At 33.8% G+C, this 26,263-nt stretch overlaps 1 protein-coding gene and 1 pseudogene across 1 annotated transcript; both read left to right on the forward strand.

Moving 5' to 3' along the window:
- LOC124354483 overlaps window positions 1-26,263 on the forward strand; it is a 395,581-nt pseudogene that overhangs the window by 162,858 nt on the left and 206,460 nt on the right.
- LOC124352993 lies at window positions 313-25,380 on the forward strand. Its single transcript, XM_046802770.1, has 5 exons — window positions 313-865; window positions 3,906-4,034; window positions 6,630-6,898; window positions 16,065-16,593; window positions 24,641-25,380. The coding sequence occupies exons 1-5, from the start codon at window positions 661-663 to the stop codon at window positions 24,673-24,675; spliced, it is 1,167 nt and encodes a 388-aa protein (XP_046658726.1). The 5' UTR covers window positions 313-660; the 3' UTR covers window positions 24,676-25,380.

The raw sequence follows: 26,263 nt of genomic DNA on the forward strand, positions 1-26,263 counted from the left end.
CATACTGTACGATTAATTCAGCAAAGAATATCTACCACTTAATCATAACTTGTAATGGTGTAGGTACTCTTAAAATGAACATTCGCTATTCCCTTTTGTCCTTATATGTATATTAATTCTAACATTATTATTAATAATTACAGATATATTTTTTATAATTTATATAATATACCTCAATTTTTCTTATAAAATAATATGTAAAGAAGTTATTAATTTAGAAACCGTTGTCAACGGAACGGATATCTAATCTCTTCTTTTCTATTGGATGGTTTCATTTTCCGTGGGATCATTGAATTACCAATGAAACGAGGGAACAGTGGAACTCTGAAATGTTGACGACGAGCGGTTGAAAATTTTATTACATTAATTGGTTGGGTTTATTTTGTGAAGTAATATCTTACTGATGTGTTGATTATTGTAGAGTTTTTAAAACAGTCTTTACGAGAAAAATAAATTAATGAGTTTTGCACAACTGTTAATTATTAATTGAAATAGTTAACCCGAACATGGTCATCCATGTAAATGTTGTCCGTAGCCCTATTTCATACTGCTAATAAAACCTAAAACATGAGTATTTTTTAAATAATTTTCTATAATGAGATCTGTGAATGAAAGTTTTGTCTCAAATTTAGTTTAGAGAACGGGTATGGCTTTCATGAAATGCGCATACAAGAATTAGGTCCTACACCATGTTCCAAAATGACAGAAGAAAGAAGTAGGCCTATGAATGGTGATTTGTCCAGTGGAATCAAAAAAGAATTGACCTGTAAAGATAAAAATGGGCCAACAAGCCCAAGTGTAACTACCAACTGTGAGTCTGATAGTGTTAATAGTATTAGTGGGGGAAGACTTAAATTTTTTAAGGGTAAGTACATATGTTAATCTATGTAGGCTAAGTTGTAAAGTTAACTAGGGCTATGACAAAATAATTAAACAAACTGTATATAAGTGCAATTGAGCTGTCTTTATAATTTCTATATATATTTGAGCACTTATGCTAGCAGTGTGTAGGCTGATCCAAATAATTTTGATGAGTGAGCCGAACATATTTATGGTCAGTCATTATTAGTTAGGCTACAAGTAAAATAATGACAACACACTTTGATAAATATGAAATTATTCTCAGGAGTGGCAAATCGTTAGTTTGACATTATTAACTTAGCCTATTGCACTTGTCCTCGTGAACAAAACAATCGTCCTATGTGGTTTAAGAGGGTGAAAATGAAAAATAAGTTTTAGAACACATATTGTGAAACTACTAATCTCTTGCGGAACATTATTTCCTTGCTTTAGCCTACCTCTGCACTAGCCTATGTATAACGTGATCTTATGGCCACGAGTCAACCTCGGGTAGAGTATGATAAGCAGACCGATATTAACTACGCTAACAATATTACTAAATTATAACCAACTGATACTGATACATAAATTTTAAAAAGAATTAACATCCTAAATCATCAGTATGAACAAAAATACTGCTTTGTTAGATAATAACAAGAATATTTTTTACATTTTAAGAAGTGACTTCGGTTTTAAAATGACAGTCACCTTTAATTTGGTAAAATTGCTTAAAAGATGATAGTATAAAACGTCTTTTCTTGTCTTAAAGATATTGATGATCTTTATGCAGAAAACTGTGCAGAAAACACAATCCATTCCTCTTTCCGGTTCTAATTGTTGTTATTGTCTATATTAGGCTAAACTAATTAATTCAATTTTAAACACAATTTTTACTATAGATATGTTAATATTGATTGATAATCTAGTGTTTTATATGTATACGAATATTATGTGTTGATAATTATATCAATAGATTTAAAAACAAGCTTTTCATACCATACTTTGTCACAACATTGTATTAATTAATGCTAAAGTCAGCTGTCACACCTTTTGTAGATACAAAAGTTGTAATAATAATAAATGGACTGAAGAGTGAGAGGTTTGCCCAAAAAAACAACATTTCAATTTATTAACACCTTACAATAATTCAAATTAGATTGACTCAAATGTCTTAGGCCATACTGCAATGTCTAATGCTGCCATACTAATCGTGATGAACAACAAATATGCCTTAAAGATGCATAGTAGAAAAGAATATAAATTTAGTGGGTTGGATCATGGATGCGGTTAGAATGACTACCATGACAATCCAATCATCCATATTTCTGATTATTAAACTACCAAACAATAAAAAAACCAAAATTTGGAACCAAATTATGTTGTAGGTATTTTAAATTACAGTATATAGTTTTATATCTAATAAATTATTATTAAATGTAACAATTAAAACATACTTGCTTTTTTCTATTTTGAAGAATACACATGTAGGCTACACAAATAATGCGTGTTCATTGGCATTTTACTTGCAGATTTATTACTCACCACACAAACGATTTTACTTTGTTTGAACTAATTTTAACAATATTGTCATTTAATACATTTAAAAACCTGGCAAAAATTAAGTGTAAATAACTATATAACTAGACTGTTTTGTCTTTGATAGTTTAGGTATTTCTAATATTTGATAATTTAGTTTGTTGATTCTGTTGTTGTGGAACCTGCTTTTTATACATTATTATCATTATACCTTATATACATTATTACCTGCCTAAATGCTTCCAACCATTAACACAAAGTGTATAAAAGAAACCTTTAGGGGGTAAACTAATTATTGTAATTTCAACTAAACATAAATTCCTTCTATCTCGTAACGTAAGCCCGGGTATGGATAGAAGCAAATTTGGAAATAGATAACATAAACAAATTTCCAAAAATAAAAAATCACCAAATGAACATAATTAGATGAGGATTAGCAAAGTCTACCACTTTAGAGGCTAGAAAATTATGCAAAACAATGGTGTGAATGTGAGTTTGAAATTCTGCATGCTATATCAGCAAAGCCTTTTACGCAACGCATGTATGATGTACTCCTACCATGTACTAGCTTAGGTATAAAAGATCAATCATTTTCTTAACCCTTTAAGGAGTATGGACGTCATATGATGTCTTCTTTTGATAGGCTAAACTGAGTAATGGATGAAATCCAAAAAGTTACCAAAAGGAGTAACAAATTAAAATCTTAAAAATCTCTTAAAAAATATTTATTTACATTTGAAAGTTTAATAAAAAAGGACTATTTGTTCTACAAGTCAATATTTCAGTGCTTTTTTAAAATCAAAAGTCTTATTTCTTCATTACGGCAGAGTCAATTAATATTGTCTGCCATTTAGACAACAGTAACAAACTAAATGGTTGCCTTACAAATATGTCATTCTAAATATGGCCACAGTATGCAGTATACAAGGAATGGCTAGTGTAATGTGGCGGCATATTCTGACAGCAAAGCGATGCGCGTGCGACTCGACCTTGAGTCAGTAGCTTCTACCAGGTGGCTACCGCGATCTGGTGGTAAAATCAGATTTCAAGTGATTGCGAGCACAAACATGGAAGTTTTAAAGTATGTTGCCAATAGATGGAACCACTTTAGAGGCAAATCTACTTAAAGGCAATCAGTAATAGCATCGCATTTACGATAATACAAAAATACAGAGGCTAAACGTCATATGACGTCTGTACTCCTTTGGGCCACTATAAGAATATACCTCATATGACGTCCTTACTAATTATGTATAGTTTACACGCACTCCTTAAAGGGTTAATAGGCCAAATATTTGAATTTTATTTGAAACTATAAATATAAATTCTAAACATCCCTGCATTATTTTGACATTTTTACTAACGTAATTTATAAACTAGTCAGTGAACTTGTGTTTCTTCAAACACAAAATCAGTCTGGTTATCCTTTATGTTCTTGCTGAAAAGTCCATAGAGTCAATCAATAGTTCAATTTCTGTTTTTGTAATTATGCACTATTCTATTTGTAAAAGTATGCTTTGTTTCCACAGATGGGAAATTTATTTTGGAACTTTCACACCGTAAGGAAGGTGAACGAACTTGCTGGATACCTGTTCCCAAAAAGACGTTTTGGCCAGCAGTTGGAACGCCAAAGCAGGAATGCTCTACTTCGCTTAGTGGTATGATTTTGTAATACATTTATTTTTGTAGGAATGTTTCTTGTCATCATTACTTAAATTTCAGCTCAATTATGGTATCAACAGACCTAACTTTATTTCAAATAAAGAAGAGGTTCGGCTGTTTTTATTTATACAATCATAAATATGTGATATTTGTATGTTAGACATTCACAAAGAACCCATCAATGTAAAGGATGTGCTTAGTAAAATTTGTAGTTGAATGTAGTATAATTTTATAAAATAACGTATTGTAAATTCCTAAAGTATATATCCCTAATTGTTACAAAAACTAAAAAATATCAAAGGAAATACTGTGCCACTATGTGGATCTATGGTTTAACACTTCTAGGATTAAATTCATATAGTTTAATTCTGGAAACAACAGGACAGCTGTCTAAAATAAGGAACACGTTTACTTTCTACAAGTCAGCAAGTGTCAATGAATTATGTTAATGCAGTTAACATAAACACTTGAAAAGCCTATTGTCTGAATTGTATACAGAAAATTTATACAAATGTAGTGGCACAGTATTTTAGTTCTATTGGCAGTATTGTTTTGAATCATTTGAACCTAAATCTATGCTCTAAGTAATTTTCTTCAGAATAAATTGTAAAAACCAATAAGAACCTAAAAATGTAGCAAATTTGATTTGCAAATTTTGTAATAACAAACAAATGACTCTAACTAGACTATTTATGAGTGAGGCAGAGAAAGTGGGGTTGAAGACGAATGATGCAAAAACTAAATATATGCACTTTAGAAGGAATCAAAATCAAAGAGGAGGACCCCTACAAATTGATGAGCATGTTTTCGAACAAGTGGAGAACTTTTAAGTACCTTGGGGTCACAATATCAAATAAAAACACAGATGAACCAGAGATACAAAATAGGATCAACTCAGCAAATAGATGTGTATATGCATGCAATAGGATACTTTCAACCAAATCTCTCTCTCACAAAACTAAAACTAGAATATACAAAACAATTATATGTCCAGTGCTTTTGTACGGATCCGAAACGTGGAGGCTAAATAAGAAGGATGAGAAAAAGCTTCTAGTTTTTGAGAATAGAATTCTACGTAAAATGTATGGGCCATCATATGAACAAGGGGTATGGAGAAGAAAACATAATAGAGAAATCAGGGAGCTCTACAATAGTACGGATGTATTAGGAGAAATAAAGTGCAGAAGACTCCGTTGGGCAGGCCATGTTTTGAGAAGAGAAGAGGAATGCAAACTGAAGAGGGTAATGTACAGTAACCCAGAAGGAAGACGGCCCCGGGGGAGACCAAAAGTGAGATGGTGGAACCAGGTGAAGGCTGATATGGAGAAGATGGGCGCTTCAGAGGAAGATGCAGAGGACCGTTCAAGATGGAGGAGCTTTGTTGATGCGGCTAAATATCACCTCCGATATAAATGGCCCTGGGAGTAAAGTAAAGAGTAAAGTAAACAAATGACTAAATTCTGTTCTATAAGTAATTTTGTGTGTATATGTTCGGCAATAAATCCAATGAGAATATTGAGTTCAGCTCCATTCACCTTCTGCTTAGTGCAGTGTCTGAAATCTGACACTGTCACAGACTTGACTCATGGTATCTGGAGTTCATGTCCATCTGAAGAGATCCAAAAAAGTCAGTGACGAAGAAGTTCAGCATCAGATTTCAGATGCTACAATAAGCTGAAGGTGATGTGGAGCTGAACTCAACATTCATACTGAATCAGCTCTTCCCACCTCAGCTACATTGTATGAACAAAACCAAAATGTACATTTTGTCTCTAATACTATACTGATGTACAGATATATAATTTGTACTTTATTTTGGAAAATTTACAAGATTATGTAAATTTATGATAATACACCTGTTCCTTGTTAGGGAACAATCGATAAACAAATAGAAATACCTGTAAGCAAGGCCTTTAAAAATTGTATGTATAACTCTTTCTATATGAATCAACTAAAAGTTAAATAATGTATCGTAAGTTAATTTACATACTTGTTTTATGATAAACACAGCCATCAGCTGTCTGCCTACAGGATTGGCTGAAAGTAATTAATATTTTCCGGTTTGTAGAGATAATAAATATATATACTTGAAGGCTGACTCTATAACAATTTAACTATAATTTTGATCAGGGATTAAAAAAATATCAAGTAATATAAATGAATTTATGTAATAAACCCTTGTCTACAACGTAGTACGTACGATCATGAGCTGTATGCCTACAAACTTGTCTGGTAGTAATTTACATCTGAGGTGGCAAATTAAAATGAAATCTAACAGCACCAGTATTGATATGTAAATTAGTTCTCCTTTTTTCTAACCATGCGATTTTAAACAAGACCAGAGAATATTCACACTCTCACAAGTCACATAGACAAGTACGTAATTCACATAGAATATCTGATGCCCCCGTTTATGTGACCTCTCATGCCAAATATCTAAAACACACTATTTTGAGGGTTAAAAGTGTTTAAGTTGTTTACTTTCCATACAAATTTAAAATCTAAAAATGAAAGTACATTGAAAACATACCATTTAAAATGAAATCCTTTTACATGATTTACCATTTTTCATCAGATTGATTTTTTTCCAGTATCTGATGACAATTCGTCAGTCCAGTCATCGCCATGGCAGAGGGACCATTGTTGGAAGCAGAATGCTCCAGTCCACAACGCTGGGAGAGGTATGGAGTTTATGATGACAAAACGTAGAAGTCATCATCGGTTAAAGTACACTCCAAAAAGTGTACGGCGTAAAAGAAGACGTCCTTATGACACTAGTGTAGTTGTCATGTTCGCCGATTGGAACGAAAAGCCCCCTATTAAGTCAACTCCAAGTCGTCCAGTTTTAGGAATTAATTCAGTGAGTATGATCAATTAATTGCTACTGTTCATCTTATCTTTGTTATATAGTCTTAAATCCTGTATTCTGTTTAGTTAAATAACTTTTGTTGCATCTGTGTTGTATAAAAAGCTGATCCCTCACAGCCATTGATGTGTGTGGTGCTATATTAATATTATAAAATGTAATAAATATATTAGGGTATGTTAACGTATAAGATCATCTATTCAAAGTTAAAGTTTATGCGAAACAAATTGTACAGACTTACCTTGGACTATATGTGTATAACAATTGATATGGAATATTAATAACATTTTCTTCATTTAAGGTTAAATATTTACGATGCAAGGTCATTAACGTAAATGATAAAATAGTTTATTTATATCACCACCAAAAGATGAAGTCATAGGCTTATGTATTTTTATATGTATATCAATGTTGGACGAAAGAAAAAAAATAACATTGCTGTAAAATAGAATATGCTAAAACGTTAAAGTCATTTCCCTGTTTGAATGCCAGGTGCAGCAGAATAGTTTTAACAGGTCTACACTTCATTGTATAATTCTTCCTGTAGCACTTATGTTAGGTATTTGAGATGAATTACCAAGACTAGTAAGACAGATAAGTGATTGGTAGGCCAAAAAAATGCCTACAGTTAATGTATGTATGATTCAGTAATTTATTACAGAAAATAATCATAATCCATAATCCAAAAATATATCCTCACCATAAATTAATCATTCTTGTTGACTCCAAGAAACGCTACATCGACTGTGCTTGACAATGAATTCCAACTTATCCAAATTTTGACTTTCTCAAATGTTTTTGTTATGGTATTGTACACATTTGTTACATTGGTTAATACATAGGTTTGACATTGGATGAATGCTTAACTTGGGATGGTCACATACAGGTAATTCAAAGGAAAATATCTTCTGGTCTTTACGCATTAAAATCAATTTCAAAATATTGTAATCTGGAAACTTTAAAAATGGTTTATTACTCACATATTCACTCGCATATTTCTTTTGGTGTTGCTTTGTACGGAGCAACCAGTAATGCTAATTTGCAAAGTATTTTGCTGTTACAAAAAAAGGCTATGAGGGTTATGTTAAATTTACAGAGACAGGAGTCAGTGAAACAAATATTTTCGGATTTAGGTATTTTAACTATTTATGGGCTTTACATTATGGACACGATATTAGAAGTAAGGAAAGCTAATTACAGCTTACCTAGATTAGGCACCTTCCATAACTATTTAACTAGACACCGTAATCAATTGGCAGCTCCACAGATTAATTTGCAGTTCACAAGGAAAAAAACCAATAGTTGCAGGCATTAGATTTTACAATAATTTACCTAAAGATATTTTAGCAATTGACAATTTTCAAAACTTTAAAAATAAGCTAAAGCAGTATTTGATTAGTAGACCACTTTATTCATTTGATGAGTTTTTTGTCTTTAGTTAGTAGCCTTAAGGACTGAAATGTAAAATACACAAAGTAATCTTGTACATAATGATAACTGTTATAATGACCGATTTTTCATGGGCCTAGAATAAAAATTTTGTAGATTGAGTAGGCATTATGCACCTTGTATTATCTTATGATACCATGGTTAGTAATGTATGGTATATTATAAACTGACGCCATTTTATGTTTGTTACATGTTATGTACAAATTATGAATAAAGTGAATTTGTATTGTATTGTATTGTATTGTACAAGGCGGTGTCAGAAATTTCCGGACTGCAACTCGCCATTTTTAGACAAGACTGTACAAACCAGTAGCCTCTGCCACAATAGCCACTGAGTCATTGTGCTAATTAGTTGTTGTGAGTGGTTAGGTTACGTCTACAAGCAGTGGCTTGTTATGTGTTACCATTCCGTAGCGATTTTTGTGATTACTAATAAATTCGAGCACAGGCTTGTATTTAGTTTTGCATTAAACTTAAGAAATCACCAATGGAAACTTTTGCAGTGCTTCAAGAAGCTTTTGAGGAACATTCACTGAGCAGAACAGATTTTTGACTGGTATGCACATTTCAAGGCTGGCAAAACTTCAATGATTATCGTTCAGGACAGCCTACCATAAGCAAAACCGATGAAATTGTTACTAAAATTCAGTGTATCATTCATGAAGACCATTGTCAAACAATAAATGATCTACGTAGTAGTGTTGGTATTAGCTATGGAAGCTGTCAAGACATTTTAACTGAAAATCTAGGCATGCATCAGGTTGCCCCAAAATTTGTGCCTCGGTTTTTGACTGTCAATCAGAAACAGCGATATGTTGATGTGTGCAGTGGTGAACTCAGAGAGACATGTGGAACATTCATATCCAGGATCACAGCTGGTGATGAAAGTTGGTTTTATAGTTATGATACAGAAACAAAACAGCAGTCATCACGTAGGAAAGTCCACAATCACCAAGACCGAAAAAAGCAAGGAAAATGAGAAGTGCAACAAAAACAATGCTTGTGGTTTTTATTACATTAAAGGCATTGTTTATCGTGAGTTCGTACCACCTGGTGTTACAGTGAACTCTGATTTTTATTGTGACGTTTTGAGGCATTTAAGGGAAAATGTGTATCAAAAAAGGCCTGATTTAGACAAAAGTTTTAGACCTAAAACAATATGGCTACTATTCCGCATCCTGCCTATTTGCCAGATTTACCCATTGTGACTTTTCTCTCTTCCAAAAAATGAAAATGCATATGAAAGGTCACAGTTTTTACAGTGTTGAAGAAGTACAAAAAAAGTCTGGAAGTTCTCCAAACATTTCCGGAAAAGCTGTTTTTTACACTTTCACCTAACCACTCACAACAATGAAACTCAACACAATGACTCAGCGGCTATTGCGGCAGAGGTTACTCATGTGCAGTTTTATATTAAATTTTGTTATATTATTAATTTTATAACCAATTTTACTGAGTTATCTTTTATAAAGGTACAATAAATCCCAATACAGTAAATAAAAAATTAAGTAGTAAACAATCTTAAAGTTGTACACAGACCATGGGTAAGAAATTATACTATGGCAAGAGACTCCAATTTTGTTTTTAGACCCTTTGACAGTCAATGAAGTAAAGAGAGTGTACTTCTCGTAAAAAAAACTTCAGGGGGATTGATGAAGTATTATCTAAGCTCATTAAAGTGTGCTGTAATGAACTTGCCTACCTACTAACCCTGATCGTCAGCATGTAATTTAGAGGATAACATTTCCAGCACATCTGAAACTAAACAAAGTCGTATCTCTACTTAATCAAGGTAGTGTTAGAGAGGTAGGTAACTACCACCCAATATCATTGATATCAACCTTCTCCAAGCTAATTGAGAAGTTGGTTCTATCTAGGCTCATGACCAACCTTTTGAAGTAAGATCTACTTACTAAGTAACAGCATGGATTCATAAAGGGACATTCTACAACCACTGCTGTAATAGACCTGGTACGAGTTTATAATCAATTAACTGGATAACAGCAACCCAAAACTACAAACTTACAACTAGATTTTAACGAGGCGTTTGATTGTCTTGACCAAGTGCAACTGTTGATTGAATTAAAAGCGTTTGGTACAAGTAACATATCAGCTATATAGTTTTAGAGTAATCTGTCGAACAGGCAACGACTAATTGAACTAACATTCACAGAGGAAGGTTGTACTCGAATAATGAGGTCTAAACCACTTCCAGTCTTTAGAGGGGTACCACAGGGATCCATCTTGCGACCTTCTCCTTTTCATTTTATTTACTAATGGCCCCAGGTATTTGGAGGAATAGTAAATTATCATAATGTATGCAGACGATATAGCGCTCTTCCTCAGTGACAGCTCACTTAGTAAGGCAGATCTGCCACAAGTGGTAAATGCAAGCACCTAGTCATGGGACTAAGAAAAGAGAAAGTGGAAGTACTGCCAAATATTAAAGCATCAAATGTAGCCAAATACTTGGGTATTGCAATTGACAACTGTGAGACATGACCTAGCTATCTAATTGAAGAGTTAATTTTTAAGGACTCTTTTATTTCAATGAACTTACTCAATTGTGTTATGGTGGCACTGTACAGAATACATGGTTACAATGTTTGAAAGTTGTTTCTTTTAACAATGAAAATAATTGCCTCCCGATTTTACATTGATTTACTTAGACTTGAGTTTATCTGATACCTTTTAAGATATTGTGAATCAATTTGGTTTTAAAATTAATTAATAGAGATCCTTTCAGAAAACCCTGTAGTACTGTTAGCTGCATAGACAATATACTAACTAGTGCAAATTTTGGACACAATAAATTATAGTTTGTCAGATCATAATGCACTCTTAATGACTTTCCCTATGTTTGGAATGAAATACCTGTACATTTGTTGTAATTATGTTATAATATAATAAACCCAGTATTGACCCGTATCTTTAACTAAGCACTGTAGTGTGGAACTTTCCTTGAAATTGTTAGAAGTCACCCGTATTTTAAAAAAAGACACCGCAAATATCTGTAATTATTGCAAAATTTCTCTTTTAAGTAATGTTTAAAAAATAATTGACTGACTCTGAATAAATTTTAGAGGCAAATAATCTATCCATCTAAATACTTATACAGCCACATGTGAAACTGACTGACTCACTCACTGATATATAGATACAAATTCTAACATAGTTCTAGAAGTGCTAGAAACTTGAAATTTGGCACACAAGTACTTTTTGCAATATAACCCACAGGAAAAGTCTGAAAATCGGACATTTTTACTTTTAAACCAAAAAGATTCGAGAAAATCCGTGCATTTTTCACCCTTGCAGGCCTTTTTTGTAAGCCCGATAGCGGGCGAACCAATGGAGCTAGCTCAGATCTGACGAAAAATCATTAGTCAGGAATGAAGTGAACTACAAAAAAGGTCCAGTGACTTTTTGCTCTATCTTCCATGGTTAAGCGACAAAACGCTCTAATATTTGACATTCCAGAGATTTTTTCGCTAAAAATAATGTTTTGGGCCCGACAGCGGCCGAACCGTTGGTCGTAGCTCAAATCTGATTAACTCATCAAATTAGCAAATTGCGCGATCTACAGAAAAGGTCTAGTGACTTTTTGCCCTATCTCTATTGGTTTGGCCGAGAAACGTGATTATGTGCAATTTTTATGTGAAAATTTTGTTTTTGGGGTCGATAGCGGTGAAACCATTGGTCGGAGGTCAAAATAAAACAAAAGTTGGATTTAGGAAATGAGGTGATCTACAAAAAAGTACCAGTAACTTTTTACACTATCTCCATTGGTTTGGCCGCAAAACGCGATTAAGTGAAAATATTTGGAAATTTTCGCCTAAAAATTTACCTTTCGGGCTCTATAGTGGCTAAACGGTTGGTCGTAGCTCAAAAAAAATTTTCATTTGGATTTAGGAAATCATGTGATCTACAATAAAGGTTCAGTAACATTTTGCCCTATCCTCAACGGTTTGGCCGCATAACGCGTTTTAAATTATTGATTTTTTGAGTTTTACGTGATATTTTGTTTTATGGCCTTTATTGTGGAAAAATCCTTTACTATAACATACACACAAAAAATACAAAAACACATAATAATAAGAATACATAATAAAAATTTGATTTATTAAATATTAGGCGTTCTACAAAAAAGGTCCAGTGAACTTTTGCTCTACCTCCATCGGTTTGGTTAATAAATGTCAATATTTTGTAATTTTGACATGAAAATTTTGTTACTGGAGTCTATAGTGGTTGACCCGATTGTGCTAGCTTAAATATCAAAACATTTATAAATAGCTATTGGTAGGATCTACAAAAAAGGTTTAGTAGCTTTTTGTTGTATATCTTACCGTAAGCCTGTTATACGCTCTCAAAGGCGAAATATCTTTTTTTGAATTTTCAATTATAGGGGTTTTGATTTTTCTGACTAAAATTTGTGCAATTCGTTATGAGTTCCAAATTGAGTTTGTATTATTAAGTAAACGAGTGACTTGTAAACGCGTACTAGAGAACATCGTTAATTGGCTGAGCGTTAATGAAGTTCAATAGTTATTAGGGACAGAGTGAATTTTATTTATGCTCACAAATACAACACAATCCAAGAGGCACAAGTGTGGCTTAACCCCCGGTATCATTAACCCCACCTCCCGGAATTTCCTGGTATGACCAGATAATCCCCTGAGTAAATTAAACCCCCGGAACATTCATAAAAACAGCCCAGTGCAGTCTTTTGTCATAAGCTCTGTACTGCCTAAATTATAAGTCATAGCTTAAATCTGATGGCATAATCGAAAGACAAAATTAAATTTCTGACAAGAAAGGTCCAGTCACTTTTTGTCGTGTCTCTAACGGTTAGGACGCAAAATGCCCTTAAGTCAAAACTTTGATTAAAACTGGAAAATTTAATAAAATAGGTCTAATTTCATTCCGAATTCCGCTTATCCCTGAATTTGGCCAACACCCTAAAGGGGGCCTGGGGGCTTAGCCCCCAGCGAGCCGAAGGCGAGTCTTATTTATAATGAGCAATTTGGATTTAGGAAGAATAGAAACACAGTCAGCCCTCAAGTCATTTGTGAATAGTGTCTCTGGGACCTTAGATGGGTTACAGTTTACAGCTTGTATTTCTTGTGGCACGTTCTTCAGATGACTCTTTGAGTTCACTGCACACATCAACAAGCGCTGTTGGCAGTCAAAATCCGAGGCACAAAGTTTGGGGCAACTCTTTGCATGCCTAGATTTTTTAGTACAGTCCAGGAACTTCCTGATACCACCACATGTATACAGAGCCCCCTTATCACCTGACTATTAATTTTAACCCTTCAACGCGTTTTGCCGTACTAGGTACGTCATGACACTTTTACTTGAGATCGCGTTTTGCCGTACTGAGTACGTCATGGAGTAGTCGGTTATTTTTGTAGCTGTAACAGACGACTATCGAATGTTTTCAATGAAAAATGTATACCAATCGAAAGGAAGATTCAAACTTTCGATTAATTGAGTCGATATCTCGAAAAAATCGATCTTTAGAAAAAATATCTGAGAAATCAGCTGCATTCAAGACGACGTCATTGCCGTGCAGCCGATCGTTTGTCAGCTTACGTTTGTTGTTGTTTACAGTCATTGTTAGTGTGATGGTTGTGTTCAACTGACATATTTTTGTGTGTTTTACGTTCCTTTGTTTAGTTATTATTATTAGTTTTTACAAGCTAACTATATTGTTTTGAAGAAGGAAATCCCGTTTTGATAGGAACAATTTGTTGTGTTTTATAAACATGAGTTGGGGATGGTTTGTAGGTTAGCTACAACCAAGTAGGTTAATTTTGTTTAATTTGGCTAATTTTAAACACTAACAACATAGAAGTATAATAAAATAATTATAAACTTGGGTAATTTGCTTATATTATTTATAAAACACAAAATCTCTAAAAAACCGCCAGAAAAATCAACGCAGGAGGGAGTATGACCATGAAAAAAAAAATAACGCGTTGAAGGGTTAAGCAAAAACATGTACAACTCAGACATTAAACCATTTTTAATTATCCAATATATAATTTAACTTCTTTTTGAAAGAAGTCCCTTCTAAATATAGAATTAAACATGGGATATATGGGATCATACAAGACTTCCAGTAAATATTAAATTGCTAAATGGCATACTATTCTGTATAAAATTTGATGATTTTTTTATTTAAAAATGTTACTATAGTGTAAGAAAATATTTAAATGATTATTTTTTTGTCATACCTAGAAGCTAGTTATTCTAGTTTTGGCTGAGGTTAGTTTTAATTATAGTATTAGCATTATATATTTTGACAATGCTCCACTTTGAGTTTTACACTGTTTGGAAACCTGTGAAACCTTTGTGCAATGAAGACATTTTATATTTATATTGTTTTTTACAATTAATTGAATATATTTTTCATAATTATACACTTTTAAGCCTTGCTTATTCTTAATCCTTACTCCTGTGGCCGCTTGAAACCCATTTGGGCATTGGTCTCTCCAAAAATGTGCCTCGTGCTCTTCTATCTTGACTTATTCCAAAACTTGTCTGATCTTCCTCTTGTCTTGTTCCCTCTGATCTTCTTTCCCACCCACGCTTTTTGAATAATGACATTCCTCCTTTCTTCTGTTAACATGGCCCAGCCGTCATAATCTTTTACTTCGTATAAGAGCAACCACATATGTTCAGTGCAAATCTCCAATTTTTCTAAGTCTCCATTATTCTTCTTAGATAGGCTGATAAATTCTTAATAGTTTGATTTAGAAAACAAACTTGTCAGGAAAGAGCCTAAAATTCTGATCCATTCAGTAAAACAGGCTATATCATTACTTTATACCATTTTTCTTATCTTGGTTCTAGTAGTTAATAGCTTACTTTTAAATACCTTTATCAGGCTGCAGTAGCTCCTGTCTGCTGCAACTATTCGTAGCAGTTTCTTTTTTTTTACAAAAAGGAGAGGCTGATCCCTTTTTAAGCCTTATTTTGCCCATCCTCATGGGCCACTGGCCTGTGCGAGGATCAGGATTTCAGTATCTTCTGTGTTGTTACTCTTGAAGGTTGTTTCAAGATATTTAAAATTGTCCACTTTCTGAAACTTGTATTTTTAGACATCCAGTGTCACTTCATTCTCTTTAGGTAGTCTACTTATCTTCATATATTATTACATTCTTCTTCATTAACTAGTTGTCCAACTTTTGCTGCTTCTAATAAAAAAAAACCTCTGTTAGTGTCATAAGATCCTCTTTTATTTCTGCCAAAATTGCTACATTATCTGCAAATCCCATGAAATTTACTATCCCTTTAATAATGTCCACTTTCTGGTACCCTCTTTGTTGCCTTCAATGAATTTTCAACAGAAAATATTTAAACCTACTATTAATTAATTTAGAAAGTACAATTTTATAACTTTATATTGAACTTAGTATACAACACAACAACGTACCATTTAACTTAAATTTGTAGGTTAAACAGCAGTATTTGGTGTTGAATTTTTAAACATTTTCAGATAACTTTGGATCAATTACAGATTTAGATGATCTGCAGTTATTGCCCTTCAATTAGCCCACATAGTATGAGTTAACTGTTTAATAAACTGAGCCACTATTTTAGTCCATAATTCTTTAATTGAAATTAAAGAAACAAACCAAATTTTAGTAAATTAAGTTTTAGTTCAGATCAACACTAGCCCACTTTATAAGTGATTTTAACTGTCTAGGTAATACAGAATTTATGGGAACGTGTGGTACGTGCTGATCCTGGAATTGTTTCACCTCGCAAAAGGATCCTTCGGGAGTTGGAAAGAGTAACTCTGGAAGACCAAAACAACTCCAAACGGCAAAGAGCACGACCTAGTCCTGAACAACCAAAACCTGTCAGTAGTCACAGTATCAACTCTATACTGGCCCGGGAAGATGAGCCGTCCTTCCTGCGGAGTCTTCTGCGGTCTTCTCCTCCTGCGGAAACATTACCTACCCCTGTCCATCACCCTCCACCCATCCATCCGCTTTACCCTTACCCGTCACCCTCCTATGCGCCTCCAGTTCCCGCTCCCACTCCCGCCCCATACTACTCCCCTCTGCCCAGCTATAGGGGCTCCCCAAGTATCTGGGCAATGCACCATCACCATTACCCACTATCGGGAGTGAGAAGCTCCTACCCTGTTCCTTCTTACCCCCCTGTCACCACCCCTCCCTGGAGTCTCCCCTACCAGCCTATTGATGTCAAAAGGGATGACTGCACTTCAGGTATTTATAATATTTCTTTATAGAAAGAATTTATATTGTTGTTTAACCCTTTTAGTGCCAAATATGATGTTTACAAGTTGAATCTGAAAAGCATCAGATGTTTCTGCTTATGACTCCTTAAACATGCCAGAGCAAAATTGCCGATTTAACAATGGTTTATTAGAATAAAAATTAAAAACTGTTCATAAAGTTTTAATTTTTGTATTATTATTAAGGAATATGGTCTTTGGAATAGTTTTAAAAATCATATTATAAGGAATGTTATTTTTGTAAGCTTTGTAATTCCTTTTAAAAATACAAATTTGTAAATAGATCAGGTGTTTGTATAACATCTGGCATTACTTGTGAACACACATCAGTTATAGATCTGTAGCTAATCTACAAGCGTCACTGTGCATATTAAACAACTTTAAGATTATTGAATCGCCTGCCCCCTGTGCAATTCGGCCACAGGAGAGAGCATGCACACACTTTGCGGTAATCAAATAACTATAGAGAAAAATGGCCCTTACTTTTAAAAAGTCCTTGTGCTACAAAAATAAATGCCACTAAAATAAATATTAAAACATTTCTTTACACTGTACTTTTCTTAGTCTACCAATACTTGCAAAACAATATATTCTTGCAGGCCATTCAAAGGTTAAGCCATTTTTAGCACAAGTACGTTTTCTTTTATGTAAAACAGTATTCATAAGTTTCTTAATACGTATAGAAAGTTTCTCAGTAATAATAAGTACCAATAATGAACAACAAAAACCATAATTTTTATTACACTCATTTATATGCAAACCCAGGACTAGAGACTAGAATGGTCCTGTCGCGCGGATTGAAAAGGTTATTCCAGCCGGCAGCCGTTGTGACATCACAGTGCTACAAGTGGCACACAGCTATCTCTCTCCCATGTTAGTGCTCATACTGCCACTTATTCAGTATTAACCCTACAGCTGGCATGAAGAGAATTTTCGTCGCCAAAGGTCCATCTGAATTGGCAACGACGAATATTCGTCGCCAAAATAGAAATGTACAGTTGTTTAAACTTTAGGTATTAAACGTACGTGATATAAATGATTTTTATTTTATATATTCTGGCAGAACATTAACTATGGTAACGATTCATGTTCTTATTTCGATTATCGTACATCGGACATTGTTCTCAACAAACAGCTGACACAAACTTATTATTTGTGGACAGTTGTATTTTATAGTGTTTTAGCATTGTTATTACTGCAGTTTAACTTCTTGGGTTATAGTTTTAATGTTTATTAACGTTGAAAGATTTAGAGACCGATCATGTGATCTTAGAGGGCTCGCTTTGGATCATCCTATTTTTCTGCCAGGACTGCATGTAATTGATTGATTTGTCAAGATTTGTATTTTGTATGATACTCATAGCAGCTAAAATAATTCAGGCTCAGATCAATATTGCTCACACACAAAATGCAACTAAAAGAATTTAAGTAACAAGTAAACATAAAAAAATAACTAGATTTATACATTGAGATTTCAGACAGAAAGTAAAAGCAAAGCCTAGAAAGCATGAATCCCAATGGCAGTACAGTATACACTGTCCCACTGTAACGTCACTGTTAGAGGTTTGAGGCGGAGAATTGGGATCGAGCCCTTACAGTCTATAATCCTGATTCAAACCAATGTAAAAAGTAAAACTTTGTCTACAATTAAAAAACATTTGCTGACTTATCTTGTTTCTTGTGTCTAGTGAATATCAATTTGAATTTCAATATACATTTCAGTTTAAAATCAAGTTTTACGATAGGAATAGATGCAATGTCTAATGTACGTGTCACACAAAACTAAGTTAAGTGTGTTGTAAGCAATGACAAGACAAAGGGTTGTAGCACAAAGACAGCTCAGTTTGCAGCTAAATTAATATGTCAAGACACAAACAATTTTATCATGAAAAAAAACTTGATATAGTACAAATACATTATATGTATCAGTGAAATTGACAGAGTAGGATACAGAATGGTAGATTGAAAAGAGATAAAAAAGATTGATAAAAGAACAATATTTTTTGTCCTCCCAGCGTCAATCCCTTATTATTTTGAAAGCGATGGAAAAGATTGACAGTCAAACTTAATTATTTGTATTGTATCTGTAATATTTCTTAGTTCTTATCTTATTTTTTAAATCTTGTTGTTTCTTGTGTCAAAAAGATAGATTTTTGCTTGGGAAAAGCTGGATTTAAAGTGACATTCTGAGGTGGACTGTGTTGTCTTGTGATCTGGAACTTTGGAATGGACAAGTATAGTTGTTAAGTTGGCCAGTTACCTGTACATTGTAGATGGAGGAGAATGTAAGAGGTCATTGGTAGAATAACAGGATTTCGGACATTTACCATTGTTTGCCATTATCAGGTCTTTGGTATGAGGAGAAGCTTGTAAGACATGTAACGTTATGGTGGTATGTAATGATACGTTATGTTCTACCTTGTTTTTCTGAGTGGGTATGGGTGTGCCAGATCTGGTTATCAGCCATGGAATTTGGGTTTCCATGCGAGACAAAGGCATTGGATATGGTTTTGTTGAACTTGGAAGCTCTTTTTCGGTCGAGCAATTGCGCTTACTTCTCAAGGCCTGAATATACGGAATGCTGTCTTTATTTTAACCCCATAAGAACAATGTTAATTCTAAACACTGTTGTGCTGTTATTTTTCTGTCGTACAGGTAGGAGATGTCTCATTCTGAAGATGTAATTAACATGAATTCAAATTTCTATTATTTATTATAGAAACTGCATCCTTATCTACAAAATTTTTTTTTTTTTTTTTTTCATTTATTGTCTGAAACATAATACATGCATAGACATAGTCAAACAAGCAGTCAATTATAATTATAAATACATATACATACAATAGCCTATAATACAAGCTAAACAAGCAAATCATTAACATAATACATGAAATAAAATAAAACATGCAATATCGTATATGCAGATGCAAAATAGCACATGCAAATAATTGAGCTAGGATCTAAAATAAATTAATAATGAAGCCTGCTTTACCTACACAATTTTGAAGTTCAGGCCAAATCATTTAAAGAATATGGTGCTTTACTTATTAGCCACTTTTTCAGTCCTGTTTTAAAATTTTGCCCCGTTACTTGTTTCAGATGTTTGGGAAGCCTGTTATAAAAAATTGCTCCCTTAATAAAGGGGCTGTTTTCAGTTCGAGAGTTTGCCTCAGTCTGTAAAAATCAGATCTCTGCCTTGTGTTGTGATTGTGTATATTAGAGCCTAACATTGTATAGACTTCATCTTCTTTTACAAGTACAACTACCTGGAAAATATACATAGCATAAATAGTCATTATGTCATACTTAACAAACAAGTCTTTACATGTCCTCCTTGAATCTACCTTAGACATAACTCTTAGTGCCTTCTTTTGAAGGACAAAGATTTTTTCAACATGGCAATTAAAGGTACATCCCCACAACAACAAACCATAAGAGATAAAGGGATATATCACCCCAAAGTACACTCTCCTTAGAGTTACAATATCAAAATAAACAGAAAGACGTCTCAACAAAAATATTCCTGACAGCAATTTTGACCTTACATGATTAATGTGATTTGCCCAGGAAAAAAATTTGTCTATGAATAGACCAAGAAACTTAACACAATCATTACTTGTTAATTCAACCCCGTTATCTGATGTGACTGACACATTCAATCCTGCTGAAGTTAAACCAAAAGAAACCATCTCAGTTTTATTACTATTAAGAACTAATTTAAGGTCTTTAAAATAAGACTTTGCAGTATTAACAAAATTCCCAAGAACATCTATCAAACTCTCTAAATTATTAGCCCAGCACATGCCACTTACATCATCAGCATACGATTGTCATAAAAACATTTTCAACTCTAGGAAAGTCATTGACATACACTATATATAGGAAAGGACCCAGAATTGAACCCTGAGGGACACCTATATCAATTATTCTAGAGTCAGACTTAAATTTCCCAAGCATCTCACCATCATCAAATAACACTTCAGTATACTGAATTCTATCACCCAAATAAGATTTAATAAGTTTAACCATATAAACAGGCACATCATATTGAACAAGTTTTTTCAAGAGAGTACCATGATTTACCCGATCAAAGGCTTTGGAGAGATCCAAACACACCCCCGCCACTCTGAAGCCATTATTTAACTTATCCAAAGACTGATGTACAAAATCAGCAGCGGCGGAGATGGTGCTCCGACCTCCCCTAAAACCATGCTGATACCCAGACAAAAGATTGTTTTGTGTGAAAAAGAATTTAAGTCTCACCAAGATAAATTTCTCAATCAATTTACCAAAAGTGGATGTTAGGGAAATCGGCCTGTAATTTTCTACAAAGTTCTTAGGATCCTTCTTATAAAGTGGCCTAACTACTGTCAATTTCAAACATTGCGGAAAAATCCTATCATTAAAAACACTTTGTATTAAAAATAGAAGTATAGGAATCAGCTCGTATTTACATTTCTTCAACAAAATTGGTGAAAACTGATCCCAACCATAAGATGTCTTATTATTCAAGTTGTTTATGTGTTTTAACACTTCATCATCTGATATCAAAATAAATTCATCATCATCATGCGGACCCAAGTCCAAATCTGAATTTTGTCCTTGTGAAGCTTCTGTATCATCTATGTAGCATGAATTGACAAAAAAATCATTAAACATATTGCTTACCACTACAGGTTCTGAAATTGTACAGTTATCCTTATCAACTAATTCAATATTATTTACACTATTTACAGGAGCTCTAATGCTATTTACAAATGCCCAGCTACTTTTGGACACATTCTTAGAGTTGTTAATTCTCTCATTAATAAGCTTAGATTTAGCCTCTGCAACCTTTTTGCGAAAATCCTTTTTACAGCTATCATACTTTAATTTATAGTCTAAAATGCCAGTTTCTCTATATAAATCATAATACATGGACATATCTTCCCGCAGTATTAAAACATCTGCATCAAGATTAACCTTACCAATACTCTGGGACATACCATTACCCAACTAACTTTTTTTTATAGGACAATTGACATCTAAATGCCACAGCAAAGTATCAATAAAAGATTTCCATTTCTCATCTAAATATATCGCATCATAAACATTATCCCAACTTTTCCCTGCCAAACCAGCTTTTAACGCTAACACATTAGCATCAGAGAAAACTCTTCGAGAGATCTTTTTCTGAGTAGGCCTGGAAGACTCTTCTCTCCCAGCCACTTCAACACCCAAAAGACTACAGTGATATATGTCAATTATCTGACCAAAGTGGTCAGACACAAAACAATTTATCACAGAAGCATCAAAATCGTCCACATTAGTGACGATATGATCAATTGAGCTAGGCCTATTCACATCCTGAACTCTGGTTGGTATATGACCTAAAGTGTCACAAAGCCCATAAGACAACAACAAGTCACTAAATTCATTTGACTGGCAATTAGAAAACAAAGTATTTACATTCAAATCCCCCAAAATTAAAATTCTTACATTCCCATTCCTTAAGGTTAACCTATGCAAGACATAATCCAGCTTTTCTAAAAAGTTAAAAAAATTCCATTTGGGGATCTATATATACATAAAATAAAAATCACAAAGTTCAGAATGTTCAACTTGGCCATCGCTAACTCGAGATCCACATCCACACTCATGTCAGCAGCCCAAGAAACATCACCTATATAACCACTTAAATGTTTCCTGGCAAATAAGGCAACTCCTCCTCCTTTGTGAGAGATCCTGCTAAAAGAAGACACAAGAGCATAACCTTCAAAATTAAAAAGTTTTAAATCCTCATTTGACTTTTGATGCTCTGTAATAACCATAAAATGAGGAGATACATCATCCACAATAAGTTCAACCAAGTCTAGCTTGTTACCAATTCCTTCAACATTTTGATGGAAAAAGCGTAAAAAATTTTGTGTTCTCAAGGGATTACTTACCGGTACCTCTTCCCTAAAAAATTTCCGGGTTTCACACCCACGCCAGGCCCATTTGTGGACTTGAATGTATTGCTAGGTGAATCGTACTCCTTTACAAAAACTCCTTCCAGCCAAAAATCAGGACACAACACCCGTTCAAAATGTTTGTCAAGTATACATACCTTAAAACTTGAATAGTCACTATATTTGGTTTTCAGTTTCTCACTTTTGGAAACCTCAATACCATCAACAGTAACATAACCTACAATGTCATCAACAGAAGTATCTGGTGCACAACGGGATATAAAAACCCACTTAAATTTTTCAACTGACTTAAGCCCACCTCTCTGTGTATTGGAACCAATTATTACGGGCTTAGTAACTCTCCCATACTGGTTTCCCTTCTTATTGACTAATCCAATAATAGGCCTAGGTTCTTTTCCCTTCACACACTTTCCAGATTTGCTTTGGTCAAAAGATGAAGATTTTTTGTACGATACAGTTTTCCAGGTTAGTTCATCACTATCAATCGTATCCACCTCCACTGTATCATTAATCAAACCAGACGACAACTGAACACATCGATTTTCTGTAGTCGATTGTATATTCGAATCTCTCAAATCATTTTTACAGTCTATGTCCACCATGGAGTAAACAGTCTGGTCCTGGTCTCCTTGTTCTGCAGTTTTACATTCAGCTGTCTGTGTCGTTGAACGTTCGTAAGCATGTGACAAAATCACATTACTATCAACAACATTGTTTTTTTTCTTCACACTACAGACGTCTACATCCGGTCTACATTTCTTAGAGTGCTGAGACACGTCAACTAAATTATTGGTAGTTTCAATTACCTCATCAATTTTCTTATTCAAAATTACATTATCGTCAACCACACCCTTCACAATTTCAACCAGTTTACACACAGTCGAATTTAGCTTAATAATGCTATCAAAGTCACACGTGTTTTTCACCAGGTTTTCTAACCTAAGTCCGCAAGGAGAACACAACCATCTAGATTTATCCCCAAGCTGTTTAATTAATTCATACTCACTCTCTGAAATACCAACACATCCACAGTGATACCAAAAACCACAAAAACCTTCACATCCAACCGCACTATCATCATCCAAAACTAAAATCTTACAGCTCGGACAAATTTGATCACCTGCCATAACCAGCCTTCTTCTTCTCATGTCTCAAACAAAAATGCTACCCCACTGATGCCACACTGCTCCTTCCGGCTGTCCCACCACTTGGTGTCAATTATCCTTTTCCACTTTCAATTTCATGTTTTAATATTAGAGCTTTTCCACAGTGCAAAGATTTGATTATTGCAATTCATGTTCATGCCTCAAAAATAACACTCCATTAACGTTCAAATGATCGCTTTCTTATCTTCCTCACCTTCCAATTAACACTGTTCATTGTTTGCTCCATTTTACTTCCAATAGCAACAGTGCTTTTCTAACATCCATAATTTTTGAAAAATCATCTTTTAAAGCTGTTTTTATTTTAATAAGAGTATGTCTTCTTTTGTAAAATCCGATTTTCTTTTTCCACCTGATCTTTCACTCTTCATTTTTTTCATAAACCCTATTAAAAATCTAATCAAGTTATAGTTCAAACTGTACAGTGGTAATAAAAATTAAACTTGCATTAAAAACAGTAATTATTCAACCGTGGAATTTAACTGAATTTAGGCTAAGAAAAGAGTGTTAGGAGTGGGACAATGACAGCTCAGGCACATCATACTGTAGGTGCAGATATATGGAATTGTATTATATTATTTTAGTGGGAACTTGACTGGTCCATTAAGTATGTCATGAGCATGTGTGTTTTAAGGACAGATCGTGCAAATACTGTGAAACTTTTTACTATACTAGTTATGCAGCTGATTTTAATCTTTCCATTAGACTTGGACTGGTGAACAAAATAGCATCATCACATAGGTTCATATAAAAAGACTGCACATCAAAATCAATTTTACTAGTACATGAGCAATAAAAGTCCTGCTTATATTTCACTGGGACTAATATGTTTGAAATTAGTGATCAATCTAAACTAAGCTGTTTCTTAACAATGTTTATTTTATTGTGTTTTTTTTGTTGTTAGATGTGCCGTTAAACCTGTCAAAGGATGCGGGGTGACAGCTGATGTGCCGACAATACTCTACTGCCTGCCTGTCAGTGGTAGAGCACATGTGCGTCTGTGAGCGAAATGTGCCTTCTGCAAGCACCCCTCCCTTCCCCTACCCACATCTTCATGTTCTCACCCCTCTCTCTTTGTAAATAAGTTTCACTACTAGGTAAACAAAACAATTAATACTTAGGGTTTTTATTTTTTATTGATAAAACATAACATTATTAACCATAATGTATCCTCGACTCATTGTATCGGTTAACGTTAGGTAAGAGTTGTATATACGAATTAAAAATACGACTGATAGTAAATTTTAATGTAAATTATAGCAGAAATCAATGAATTGCTTTAAATAGTCTTAGACGGTAGAACCAGCTGAAATTTTGCCATTGTTTAACTTTTTTATTCTTTTAGAAAAGAACCAAACCAATTGCTTTAAGTGGGGATACTAATAACTTTGCAGATTCGTTAAAATTATACATGTTAATAAAATATTATTGCATTAGTTATATAAAATATAACTTTTCTGGATTTTTTTATGAAATCTAAGAGGAGGAATTCTGCCAAAGCCTTGAGGAGAATTCTTCTTCTTTCATCCACATATGCATTACTATCTCTGTTTGTTTGAGAGTTTATATGGTGGTAAATACATATACATTTTTCCAAACCCAGGAAAATAGGAATAAAAAATTGTTAGCTAAGAAAACTAGCTATACTGATGGCGAGAGAAAAGAAGAGACCTGGATTCTGGCCTATCTGAAATTTGCAGGCGTTACTACTAGTATGTTGCCGCGCCCTGTTTCGTAATTCCATTATTGTTTTACTGTTCCATTGCTAGGATAAACAATTCGCAGGGTTGGCTGTGGGGCGAAGCGCCTGAAATTACCGGGCGGCAACACACTAGTACACAGCTGTGCGCCGGCACGGGCCAGGTCTCTTCTTTTCTCTCGCCAACAGTAATTTAATAGTCATTTTGATTATTAAATTATAGATGCACCTTTGGATAATGCATTCCTGCAGAACCTAAATTGTTATTGATAAATCCTTCATTTCTAAGATCATGTTAATTAGTTCTTGTGTAGAACATGTCTATAATATTTATTCTGGTTTATACGGTATTGATTCATTTCATGTATGTTTCTACTTTTCTTGGTATTTATTTGTGCGATTATCAGTTGTAAATAAATGTTTTATGACTCATTTTATTGTAAATCATAATAGCGAAACATATTTTTTGTTCATGATTTATTTTTTTGTATATTTATTTTATCACAACTGCAAAAACTTTCAAGATTTCTTGTTTTTTTTCTGGGGGAGGTGGTTTATTATGTCTTATACAAAACATAAAACTTATTAAATATTAAAAAAATTGAAAAGAACTAAAACATAGTATGTAAATGAGTACTAGAGTAATAAGTATTTACATGATACTTGATTGAAACTTTCGTAAGAGCTTTGTTTTTTTTAACACTGGAACTGGCGGCCAAATTTCTCTCAGGGGCAGAGTGCTTTTTGTACGTTTTGAACGTTGCCTTATATTTATTTTATTATCATATGTATAATATAAAATAATTAAATTATATTATGTACCATTTT

This window comes from Homalodisca vitripennis, chromosome 1, assembly GCF_021130785.1.
Source record: "Homalodisca vitripennis isolate AUS2020 chromosome 1, UT_GWSS_2.1, whole genome shotgun sequence".
Taxonomy (NCBI): domain Eukaryota; kingdom Metazoa; phylum Arthropoda; class Insecta; order Hemiptera; family Cicadellidae; genus Homalodisca; species Homalodisca vitripennis.